At 40.5% G+C, this 12,320-nt stretch overlaps 1 protein-coding gene across 1 annotated transcript in view; it reads left to right on the forward strand.

The window, feature by feature from the left end:
- The window catches only part of LOC145394745 (glutamate receptor 1-like), a 206,702-nt gene that overhangs the window by 151,892 nt on the left and 42,490 nt on the right, over positions 1–12,320 (forward strand). The window contains exons 7-9 of the mRNA XM_080268524.1: positions 1,426–1,640; positions 2,829–2,984; positions 3,372–3,478. Coding sequence (XP_080124650.1) covers positions 1,426–1,640; positions 2,829–2,984; positions 3,372–3,478 — 478 coding nt within the window. The remainder of the gene's footprint in view (positions 1–1,425; positions 1,641–2,828; positions 2,985–3,371; positions 3,479–12,320) is intronic.

A 12,320-nucleotide genomic window follows, 5' to 3' on the forward strand; every position in this document is an offset into this window, starting at 1 on the left:
ACGACTTGACAGTGTAGAGGTTACTGAGAGTTATATCTAATTCTGTGAGTTCGGAAAATCTCTCACAAACAGAGTAATATCGTTTGAAGAGAGTGAGAATAATATATAACAGACGCGGTCAGGCTGAAAAATGTGTGTGATATCAAGGTGTGTGATTTGCTACTGTCTGCGATGTGGTGGTGTATAATGCTCCAGTGGCTGGTATAGCGATGTTATGGTAGCCTGATAGGGATGGTGTGTGTGTGTGTGTGTGTGTGTGTGTGTGTGTGGTACTTACCTAAGGAAAAGGGCATGAGTGTAGTGAATAATGTACTTCATAACATGGTGGTACTGTTACGAGCTAGGACGAAGCCCTCGCGAGAATCTCGTCAAGTAGTGGCATTTTCTCACGTATGAGTGACCCAACGCAGCTCGGCCCAATCGGGCCGACGTAATGCTTTTGAGAGCTTATATCTCAGCAACCACAAGGCCGATCACTGAGTGGTTTGCACCATATGATGGCTCAATTCTTTAAAATTTCTTTTTGACAGGTTTCATTACACCCAGGCTGTGCAAGTGGCAGGTGACACGCGAAATTGCAGCATGTCAAAAATCTTCCAAAAAGGGCCACAGGCCAGACAGTTTGTCGTAAAGGAATGAAACTTGGTAGGAAGATAGCCATCAACATACTATTGGCATCCTCGGGGTGTAAGGTGACATTACAATGTTTTCACATTTAAATTTCCTCGCTCGTACTTCGCCGACAAAGGCGTTTTACTGGTGGTACAGTATATACTGTAATGTAGCAGGTCCTTCGCAGGGATGTTGGGTGTATCTAATGTGTATAGAATGGTGTGTATGTATGCTATGTGATGTCATGTGGATGTTGTTTGATATACGCTTGGTGTGTGGCATGGCGCATGATGTGGTGTGGTGCACGGTGTACTAAGTGCTATGACGCACAATGTGGTGAGGTGCAAGATGTACTGAGTGCTACGGTACATGATGGGGTTTGGTGCATGATACACTGAGTGCTATGACGCATAATGTGGTGGGGTGCATGACGTACTGAGTGCTATGGTACATGATGGGGATTGATGCATGATGTACTGAGTGCTATGATGCATAGTGTGGTGGGATGCATGATGTACTGAGTGCTGTGGTACATGATGGGGTTTGGTGCATGATGTGCTGAGTGCTATGATGCATAATGTGGTGGGGTGCATGATGTACTGAGTGCTATGGTACATGATGGAGTTCGGTGCATGATGTACTGAGTGCTGTGGTACATGATGGGGTATGGTGCATGATGTTCTGAGTGCTATGACGCATGTTGTGGTGGTATCTGTTACGGGTGTGTCGTGGGTACAGAAGTGTAATGGCAAACATGTGGTCTGGTGTGGTGTATGATGTGGTGTGGTACTTATATAAGGGTAACCATTACAGCGGTGTCGTGGGAACCTAAGCGGAATGTGGTGCGTTTGGTGGGTGGGATATGGCTACTTGTGTCCCTGGTCGTCAGTACAGTTTATCGCTCCAACTTGAAGGCTATGCTCATCAAACCACGCCTTCAGTACCCTTTCACCACCATGGCCGAGCTGGTACAGACTGATATTCCCTGTTTCACTCTGGAGGCTACAGTTGTACATGGCTTTACTGTGGTGAGAATATTCGATTGTTTCCCTCATAAATCCAATTTCATGTATGAATAAATCATCCATGACAACATTATGTTGAAACTATTGCAAATCATTTAGGTGGTGGCGACCATCATCCACTCACCTGATGCAGTGCTGCCTTCTTCATTCTTCACTTTTATCATTCTTTTTCTTTATTTGCCATTCTCTCTTCCTGTTTCTTCCATCTTTCCTGTCATCTTTTTCAGGCAACTTTATACTGAATGCCAGGCCTAATGGTTTCCTGTAAGCTAGGAAACCATTTACTACGGTGGGTGGCATCCACTTAACCAACCCATACACGTTCCCTACGTGTGAACAAATGGGTTGGAGGAGGTTTAGTGCCCCTTCCCGTAGAACAACTGACTCAAAGTCAAACCTCCACCCCTTACGGGATCTTGGCGTCACGCTATAGATGGATAGACAGATAATTTCAGTCATGCATCCAATTTTGCTTCTAACATAACTCATACGTAGCATTACTATGATGAGATTAATGTGTTTGCTTTTGTTATATACCAAGTCCCACGTACAATGTAACTTGCTATGAGAACATTGTACTTTGTTCCTGCTGCTCTCCATTTCCGCATAATTATAACGCAGTTTCTCTGGCTGCTTGCTTTAGCTGTATTTTAAGACATAAGAGGCTTCGTAGTATATATTTGTTTGCATTTTTTTTTTTTTTTCATGTCTACACCTTGGCAGTCGATTGTATGTTATATTGTTTTAATACCAACATGATTTCCACTACTTACATTCAAGAGGAAATGGAGGTGTAATGTACAAAATTAATTGATGTGGAAAAAGCTTTATAGAAACACTAATATCCCTTGTAATAAATCCAAAGCCATTTATTGCGATGGGGAAGGCGAGGTCTCAGCCTCTGACAACTCCCGACGCATTGTGAGGAAAAGAGAGTGCATCTGACCAGTCAGGATCATTGCCGACTTCAACTCTATAATTTGGAATAAAAATAATAAGGCTCTCCATCAGTGTCAGTTAAAAATCAGGGGTCTGCTTCCTCTTCGTGATTTATTTCTTCACGGAAATAGGGCATTTCGCACTTAAATGAAAAAATAAAAAAAGTATAATGCTAATGATCATGATTTTTTTTCACTTCTCTCTCTCTCTCTCTCTCTCTCTCTCTCTCTCTCTCTCTCTATCCATCACCAGAGAGCACCGCCAGGCACCGAGCTAAGCCAACTGAACGACCAACTGGTGGCTCACAAAGATATCCCCCGTGCCACAGTAGACTTCGGAGCTGGCAAACATGCTATCTTTGCCGACGAGTTTGCTGTCCGTATGACCATTCAGGCTTTGTTTGAGAAGGTAAAATAAGTTTCTTAGTGCCAGTCTGCCCTTAGAACACGACCTGCAGTATTTGGCTTTGGTTGGATTAGTCTGTGTTGGGTTGGGCTAAGCTGAAACTGTCATCTATCTTGGCAATTTTCCCACTATTTATGGTATATCTGAGGAAGTAACAAGAAAGATAAGGCTTGCATATTTTCTTTGTACCAATCACACCTAGAACAAGACTCACAATTGTCATCTTGTATTCAGGCTCCCAATTGCCCTGCTTGATTTTAAGTTAGTCCGGGTTGAGTTGGGCTACGTTGGAGTAGGGTGAGGTATATTAGGGTAGGGTAGATTCGAGTAGATAAACTCTGGTTTAATGACCTTTGATGGGAATTAATTTATGTCTTCTATCCTTTGCAGACACGGCGTTGCCAGTTCTACATTATCTCCCAGTCCTTCTTTGGTAGCATGAGTGTCAGCTTTGCGTTTCCCAAGGGATCCAAATTAAAAAAAAGAATGGACGTTATGTAAGTTAAAAAAATAATAACCCATAAAGGGGTGGGCTGCACAGAGAAGCCGAAACCACCGTATTTTAGCTGTGGCAATTTATCCGCAACAGTTATTAAGAAGTACTGAATGGCGAGCAACAGTACATGGTAGAAATTCCTAATTATACGACTCTGACCCGATTAATAAGGGGTAATAGTATATGGTTGTACACAACTGAGATGATGATGCGTGTGTATGTTATGCCGAGTTTGTGAAATTGTCCAGTTCATGAACCAACCAGGATCTTCTTACTTAATAAATTGAGCAGTCTGACAGCCTAGTTCAAGTGTAAGGCACAATTGCGGCAAATCAGATCTAACACACTTCATGATCTGGAAAGGGTGTGTACATATATATATATATATATATATATATATATATATATATATATATATATATATATATATATATATATGTGTGTGTGTGTGTGTGTGTGTGTGTGTGTGTGTGTGTGTGTGTGTGTATGTAGACAGGCAGATGGAGAGCGCAGCATTAGCAGCCAATGCAAGTCCACTGCCGAACAAAGGCCTCACCCCATCTTCCAGCCATCCGCACGACTTCCCTGAATGAGTCCATTTTTTGGCATGTTTTGTCTGCAGTCTTCAGCATCTCATTTCTGCACTTCCTGCCTGGCTTTGTCTCCACTGCATGCAATCTCTTGATGTCTAATCTGTTAGCCTCTTGCTCCGTCAGTTATCCCTCATTCTTTGCAACATGACTTATCCACCTCTGTATCTTTTCTTTTACACTTGCTATAGAGTCCTTGGCTTTATTCTACTATCTCATCCAAGTTGATCTCTTCCAGTTTCTCATAGGTATGCGTATCGCTAAGCTTTCCTTTGCTTTTTGAGGATGGATGAATGTTTTCCATTGTTTTCTTTCTTTTTTTTTTTTTTTTTTTTACACTTTGAAGGTCACACATCCGAACGTCATAGCTGCAGTTCTGAATTCGTTATATTCGTTTCAAACATACTAGCAAGTAATTTTTCATGATGCTTTTGTTTATCAGAAGCTTTCCATCCAGCTGTAATGTCTCTCTTTATTTTGCTTGCATGGGCTTTCATTAATTACAGTATTTTCCGCATTTTACTATACTCCACTTCTTCAAGAGTTTCTCCATTTATTTTGATGACGCTTTTCGGTGTAAGTGAAACAAATGTCACTTCAGTTTTACCCAGGTTCATCATTAGCCCTTTTTTTTAGATTTTCTCTGTTAAGTGTTTAACATTATGATGTATCGGTTGTTTCTGAGATTAGGACAAAGTCTTCTGCGAAACATAAATGGTTTAAGATTTCTCCCACTATGTTTACTCCTTTGTTATCCCAGTCTAAATTTCCGAAAATGCTTTCTGGGCATGTTGTAAATAATTTTGGTGACCTGGTATCTCCCTGGCAGAAGTTTTTCTCTCTTATGTTTTCTGAGTCTTTAGGTAACTTAACTGCAGCTGTCCCCCTCCTGTTGAGCAATTTTGCAGTGTTCTACTTTACTCCTTATTCCTGCAAAGGATTTACAATTGCTATGTGCTCTACTGAGCACGAAAAAATCCTTGAAGATGTCGAAGAACACAATTGCTCTGGGCAAATACTAAAACTAACGAACGACCGTGATAGCGAAATGAAAAGACGCATTACAACTGGATGGAAAGCTTTTGGCAAACATAGAGACATCATAAAAAGTGGCTTGCAAATCTGTACTTAACGAAAAGCATATAACGAATGTGTAATGCCAGTTATGACATACGGTTGTGAGGACAGGAAACTGGCAAAATCGATGGAAAAATCAACTGATTCGTTCTCAAAGAGCCTTAGAAAGGTCATTGTTGGAAATATCATTAAGAGTCACGAAAAGACCAACTTGGGTGTGAAAGCAGACTAAAGTTAAGGACATTATGGAAGATATAAAAAAAAAGAAAAGAAATGGAGATGGTCAGGTCGTGTAGCAAGAATAAGGGCTGGAGAATGACTGGACTCCAAGAGATTTTAAGCAAAGCAAGAATGGCCAGACATGAGGTGAAGAGATGAAACAAAGAAATTTGTAGGCAAAAGGTGGCAAAGAATAGCTCAGCAAATGAATTCGCAGAAAAGGATAAGGAAGGCCCCTGCTCAGTAACGGATTAGTAATGAATGATGATTTATCTATCTATCTATCTACCTATATATATATATATATATATATATATATATATATATATATATATATATATATATATATATATATATATATATATATATATATATATATATATATTTATACTGTATATATATATTCTTTTTTGCGAGGACGAAGGAACCAAAGGCCGCTAGCCGGCAACTATTGTTCCTTCCAAGAGAAAAACAAAATACAAGAGAGAGCCAAAATCAAGATCCGATCTTTCCGGGATGCCTGGACACACTGTGTTTGAAAGACTGGAGATCATAGGAAGCAGGAAATACAGAAAGAGGGAGACAGTTCCAGAGTTGACCTGTTGCATAAATGAAGGACTGGGAATAACGGTTAGCTCCTGCATTAGAGGGTTGGACAGAAAAGGGATGAGAGTTTGCTGCCAGACGGGTGCTATCCGCCCGTCGTTGAGGTGGAGGAATGCATGCAGACAGTTCAGAGGAGCAGTGACCATTGAAGTAGCGATAGAAAAGAGATAAAGATGCAACAGTGCGACGAAGAGACAGAGATTGAAGGGAGTCAGTAAGAGGAGGAGAGTTAATGAGACGAAAAGCATTTGACTCCACCCTATTGAGAAGAGCTGTATATGGGGAGCCTTCCCACACACGAGAGTTGTACTCCACACAGGGGCAGATAAAACCCCTGTATAGAGTCAACAATTGTGCAGGGGTAAAGAAGGAACAGAGTCGGCTTAGCACACCTAAACTCTTGGAAACAGATTTTACAAGAGATGTAATATGATCTTTCCAAGATAAGTCCCGAGTAAATGAAACCCCAAGCATGTTCAAGGATGATGCAGGATTAAGCTGAATATTATTAAACATTAGTGGGTATACCTGTGGAAGATTTTGTCGCATTGATAGGTGTAAAAACTGAGTCTTTGATGCATTAATAACAACGAGATTATTTTTACCCCAGTCAGAGATACGAGCCAAGTCAGACATTAGGTGTGCCATAGCCTCATCCCTTGTTTGTTGAAGTAACTGCTGAGATGGACGTTGCGGGAACCAAATGGAAAGATGAAGGGTGGAGTCATCAGCATAGGAGTGGATAGGGTTAGATGTACAGCTTAGAAGGTTACTGATGAATAAAAGGAAGAGAGTTGGTGATAGGACAGAGCCCTGAGGAACACCACTGTTGATAGATCTAGAAGAAGAACGATGGCCATCTACAACAGCGGCTATAGAACGATCAGAAAGGAAGCTAGAGATGAAGGCACAGATAGAAGGATAGAAACCGTAAGAGGGTAGTTTGGAAATTAAAGATTTATAGACAGATAGATAGTTAGATAGATATATACACACAGTAATACCTCAATATAAAATACCCCTAGATGCGATACCCCAGCTTAATGATGGGGGTAGAAATAACACTATACCCCGCCAAACGATGGCCAAATCCTGGTTTAACGATGGGTTTTGATTATTATTATTATTTTTTTGGGTGATATCTTAAACTAAAATTGTGTGTTTAAGTTGATTTATAAACTGTTTTTAGACTCACATTAATGTGTTTTAGCCATTGCAGGGGTGAACATTATCATTTTGGGGTACAGTTTACTAAGCTTGATTTTTTCAAGACTTATCTTTGATGGTTTTCAGATTTTATTTGTTGGTTTTAGTGAGTTATTTACAGGTGTTAGGCTTAGCTTAGCTTCCTTGACAGCTGTTATGCCATTTAAACTTGTTTTGGGGCTAATTTGTTGGGTTTTGGGTTTGGTTTGGGGGGAAACCCAAGGCTGGTAAACGCTCCACATTACACGTTAAAAGTACTCTGATATATGATACCCCACCTAATGATGAGGTTTTACATAACCAATTATCATTAAACCGGGGTATGTCTGTATCTCTCTCTCTCTCTCTCTCTCTCTCTCTCTCTCTCTTGAAAGTTGGCTACAAATGTGTGCGATTGTGTGTGTGTATGCACCAACACAAGATCGTGCAAGAAGAGTGAAAGAAGAGTTCTTGAATAATGTGGAAACGTGCATGGAAAAGTTTGAAAGAAGTGAGTGTTTTTGATTGGAGATATGAATAGAAAAGTAGGTATGAGCGTGGATAGAGTAGTTGAAGAGTGGGGTGTGCCTGCAGATGTGGTTGAGAATGGCAGTACTCCAGTGGACATTTGTGCAGGGAGAGGGTTGGTGATAGCTAAAACCCACTTTAAACACAATATTATCCATAGATGTACGTGGCGAGAGATGACAAGAGTGGGTGTTGATCTGGATGAACAGAAGGCAATGATTGGTTATATGTGCGTGGATGTTATAACGAGATGGTGTGTAATGGATGCAAGGGCATACAGAGGTTGGAGTAGTGAAATTTCTGACCACCACATGGTGGTAGTGAAAGTCAAGGTTCAAATGAAAATGAAGGAGATGGAGAAGGGAAGGACATGAAGTAGTCCATACAAGGAGGGCAAAAACGTTGCAAAAGGAGGGAAAAAGGCAGAATATAAGATTGAAGTGGAGGAGAGACTGGGTAAATATGATTTGGAGCAGATGGGAGAGGTAGAAGCTGTGTACAAAATATTCACAGAAGAAATCTGTACAGCATGTAAGGTGGTGTGTGAGGTGAAGAGAAGACGAGAGAGGGTGCAAGGAACAGGATGGTAGAATGAAGAGGTGAGACAGGCTGTGGCGCAAAAGAAAAAACAAAACAAAACACATACAGTGAGTGGATGAGAAACAGGGGCATGGAGGAAGTTGAGAGACAGAAGAGAGAGTTATACGCAGAGAGGAAGAGAGAAGTGAAAAAATTAGTAGGAGAAAGTGGGAAGAGAGTGGTTGAGAAATTTGGAAGGGATTTGCTTGTAAAGAGGAGCGAATGTAAGAAAATGTTCTGCAAAGAGGAAACAGAGTTAGACAGGTTGATAAAGAAGAAAACTGGTGGGTGAAAGATAAAAATGGTAGACTGCTAATGGAGAAGGGAGAAAAGGTGACGAGGTGGCGAGAACACTTTAAAGAATTGTTGTACATAGAGAATGAAAGTAATGAGAGTATAAGTGGCTGGGGAATGCCTGGGAGAAGGAGGGAGATGAGAAGAGAGGAAGAAAGCAGGATCGAAGTAGTGGAAGCAATGAAGAAAGTTAAAATGGGGAAAGCCCCAGGAATTGATGGAGTATGAGGTGAAATCCTGAACCATAGGGGTGAGATAGTAATAGAATGGATATGAAAGATAAGCAGATTGGCCTGGGAGGAAGGTAGAGTCCCGGAGGATTGGAATTCAGGTATAATTATTCCCCTGTACTAGGGAAGAAAGGTAAAAGAAGTGTGTGGCAATCATAGGGGCATTCATCTTCTTACCGTAATAGTAAAAGTATATGGAGGGATACTTACTGGAGAAGAACAGGGAGGTTTTAGCAAGGGAAGAGGTTGTGTAGAGATATGCATTCTTAGGTCTTTAGAGAAGGGAAAGAAGCTATATGCGGTCTTCATGGATTTGGAGAAAGTACATGAGAGGGTGGATAGACAAGGATTGTGGACAGTTCTGAGAATATATGGAGTAAATGGGAAGTTGCTGAATGCCGTTGAGGGTATGTAAGAGTGTGCTAAGGCTGCAATGCGTGTGGATAATGAACTGAGTGAAATCTTCTAATTCAATATTGGATTGAAATAGGAATGTGACATGTTCCCATGGTTGTTCAATCTGCATATAGATGGGGTTATAAAAGAGGTACGAAGTAGAGCGGTGGATGTTGGAGCGACACTCTCGAGGGCTGTGTTAGGAAACTCTCAGTACTGCTTTTTGCAGATGATACTGTATTGTTAACTGAAGACGAAGGGGAACTGCTAGGCTTGGTAAATGAGTTTGGGAGAATGGGTAAGAAACGGAATCTGCAGGTGATTGTAGGAAAGAGTAAAGTTATGGTCGTCAAAAAAAAATGAAGTCACTGAAGGTACAGTGAGGCTGGATGAGGAGGAAATGGAAAATGTGAGTGTGTTTAAGTGCTTTGGTAGTGTGATGAGTAAAGATGGAAGTTTAGAGGATGAAGTGTATGAAAGGATACAACAAAGAAGAAACGTTGCTGGTTCTTTGAAAGCATTGATAAGCAACTGGGAACTAACCACGGAAGTAAAAAAATCGCTGCATGACAGCATTGTTATACCAGCACTAATGTATGGAAGTGAAGCTTGGACCTTGTTGGAAGGACACAAGTCAAGAGTGAGAGCAATGGAGATGAGTTATCCGAGAGGAACATGTGGAGTTTCATGGAGAGGCAGACTGACAAATGACGAAGCGATAGAGCATTGTGGTGTGGATGTAGATGTGATAGAAGGTGTTAGGAGAAATACAATGAGATGGATTGGCCATGTGGAGATGATAGATAGCGAGAGACTAACGCGGAGAGTGTATGCGAGAGAGGTTCATGAGTAGATAGGGAAGGAGAGGCCATGGATGAGATGAGGGGATGGAGTGGAAAGGTACAGGATATGACAAAGAGGGGTGTGAGCTGTTAGAACGGCAGTGAAATGGCGTTGGACAGGGGGACATGGAGGCGATTTGTTTGTGACCACTCTTTACGGGATTGAGGCATCTGACAATGTACACACATATATATATATATATATATATATATATATATATATATATATATATATATATATATATATATATATATATATATATATATATATATATATATATATATATATATATATATATATACATATATAGATATATATGGATATATATATATATATATATATATATTCATTCATTCATTCATTCATTCGGCTCCCAGGTAGGCATTTAGCCTGTCAGGTGGATCAGCCGTCTCCAGTTGGTTCTCTCAAAGGCCTCTTGATTTCTCAATGCTTCGATGTTATCCATACCTCGTCTGTCCAACAGTTCCTCCACACCATCTCTCCATCTTTTCCGAGGTCTTCCGACTGATCTTCTGCCATCAGGACTCCAATTCCATCTCTCCTTCACTATTCTTGACTCGTCCATCCTCTCAACATGTCCTAGCCATCTCAGTTGTGAATTTTCGATTACTTTTCTCACCGATGTTACTCCAACCATTTCTCTTATTGTTTCATTCCTGATTCTGTCTCTCCTTGTTTTGTCCACTATTATTGCTCTCAGTGGTCTCATTTCTGCTGCTTGAACTCTGCTCCAGTCTCGGGTTGTCAGAGTCCAGCTCTCAGATGCGTATGTGAGTATAGGTGTTAAAATAGACTGGAATATATAGTTCTCTTTGCCTCCAGTGGTACATATCTGTCTTTGAGTATTGGATATAGAGAGCATACACATCTGCTATATTTAGTTATCCTTTCGGTGATCTCTCTCTTATTCTTATCTCCCCTCCTTCGTGAAAATACACCCCAGATATTTTACAAGTTCTACTTCTTTGACCTGATCTTTAACTACTATATCATCCGCGTCATCATTTTGCTTTTTCACAGTGAGTATTTCTGTTTTGTTTATGTTTATTGTTACTCCTGCTTCTTCAAAACATTCCCTCCAGCACTCCAAAGCTCTTGTTAGTTGTGGCCGGCTATTACTCCAACATGCGATGTCGTCTGCGTAGGCCAATATATCCCCTTGCTCTTCATTTCCAAACCTTTCCTTGAATCTTTTAATTATCATGTCCATATAAGCAATAAACAGTAATGGGGATAGTACACTTCCTTGTTTCACCCCAGTTTCCACTTCAAACCAAGTATCTTTTTCATACCCCGTTCGACCTTACATTGATGAGGGTCATATGTACTCTTAATGGCCCTCTTCAAATCTCCCAGTGATTCCATATTCCTCTACAAGACACCTCCAAAGCTTTTTCCTAGGAATTGAGTCAAAGCCTTTGACAGGTCAATAAAGGCAACATATAGGTCCTTGTTATACTCCCAGCATTTTTCCATCACCATTCTGAGTACAAATACCGGGTCCGACGTGCTTCTGTCCTTCCTGTACCCAAACTGCTCTTCTCCTAGTCTGTCTTCAATTATAGATCTTGCTCTTTTCTCTATAATTCTTTCGTAGAGTTTAGCTATGTGGTTTATAAGCGATATGCCTCTGTAATTATTACACAGTCCCGAATCACCCTTTCCTTTAAATATGGGCACTATGATGGTTTTGCCCCAATCCGGTGGAATTTTTCCATTTACCCATGCTTCATTGACCACTCTTAACACTGTTTCTTTTAGTCGATTACTTCCATTCTTGATCAATTCAATAGGTATTCCATCGCTGCCTGGTGATTTATCGTTCTTTCATCTTTATCAAAGAGTCCTCGAGTTCTCTCATTGTTATTAAGTCATCAATTTCGTCCTGTGCTTCATACTCTGCACCCAATCCATCTCTGTACTCCTCAAGATCTACTGTCTCTCTGTTTAGTAGTCTTTTAAAGTAGTTTTGCCATCGTTCATTGATTTTGTCCTCGTCTGTGATTATATTACCATCGTCATCTTTCAAGTTGTAGATCATTGTTTTGTCTTTACGGTATGATTTTGCCAGTCCAAATATTTTCTTTTAATTCCTCTGACATCTTCCTCTAAAGCTTCTCCTAAGTCTTTCAAACATTTCTTTTGCTTGTCTCTTTATGTTCTCAGCTTCATTTCTTGCCTCTATATACTCAAGTCTTGTCTCTGGGCTTTTATGTTTCAGCCACTTCCTCAATTTCTTCACTTTATTCTTCACTGCCAACTTAACTTCTCTTCC

The sequence above is a fragment of the Coenobita brevimanus genome, chromosome 28 (assembly GCF_032717465.1).
Source record: "Coenobita brevimanus isolate Jiangsu-jjx chromosome 28, ASM3271746v2, whole genome shotgun sequence".
Lineage (NCBI taxonomy): Eukaryota > Metazoa > Arthropoda > Malacostraca > Decapoda > Coenobitidae > Coenobita > Coenobita brevimanus.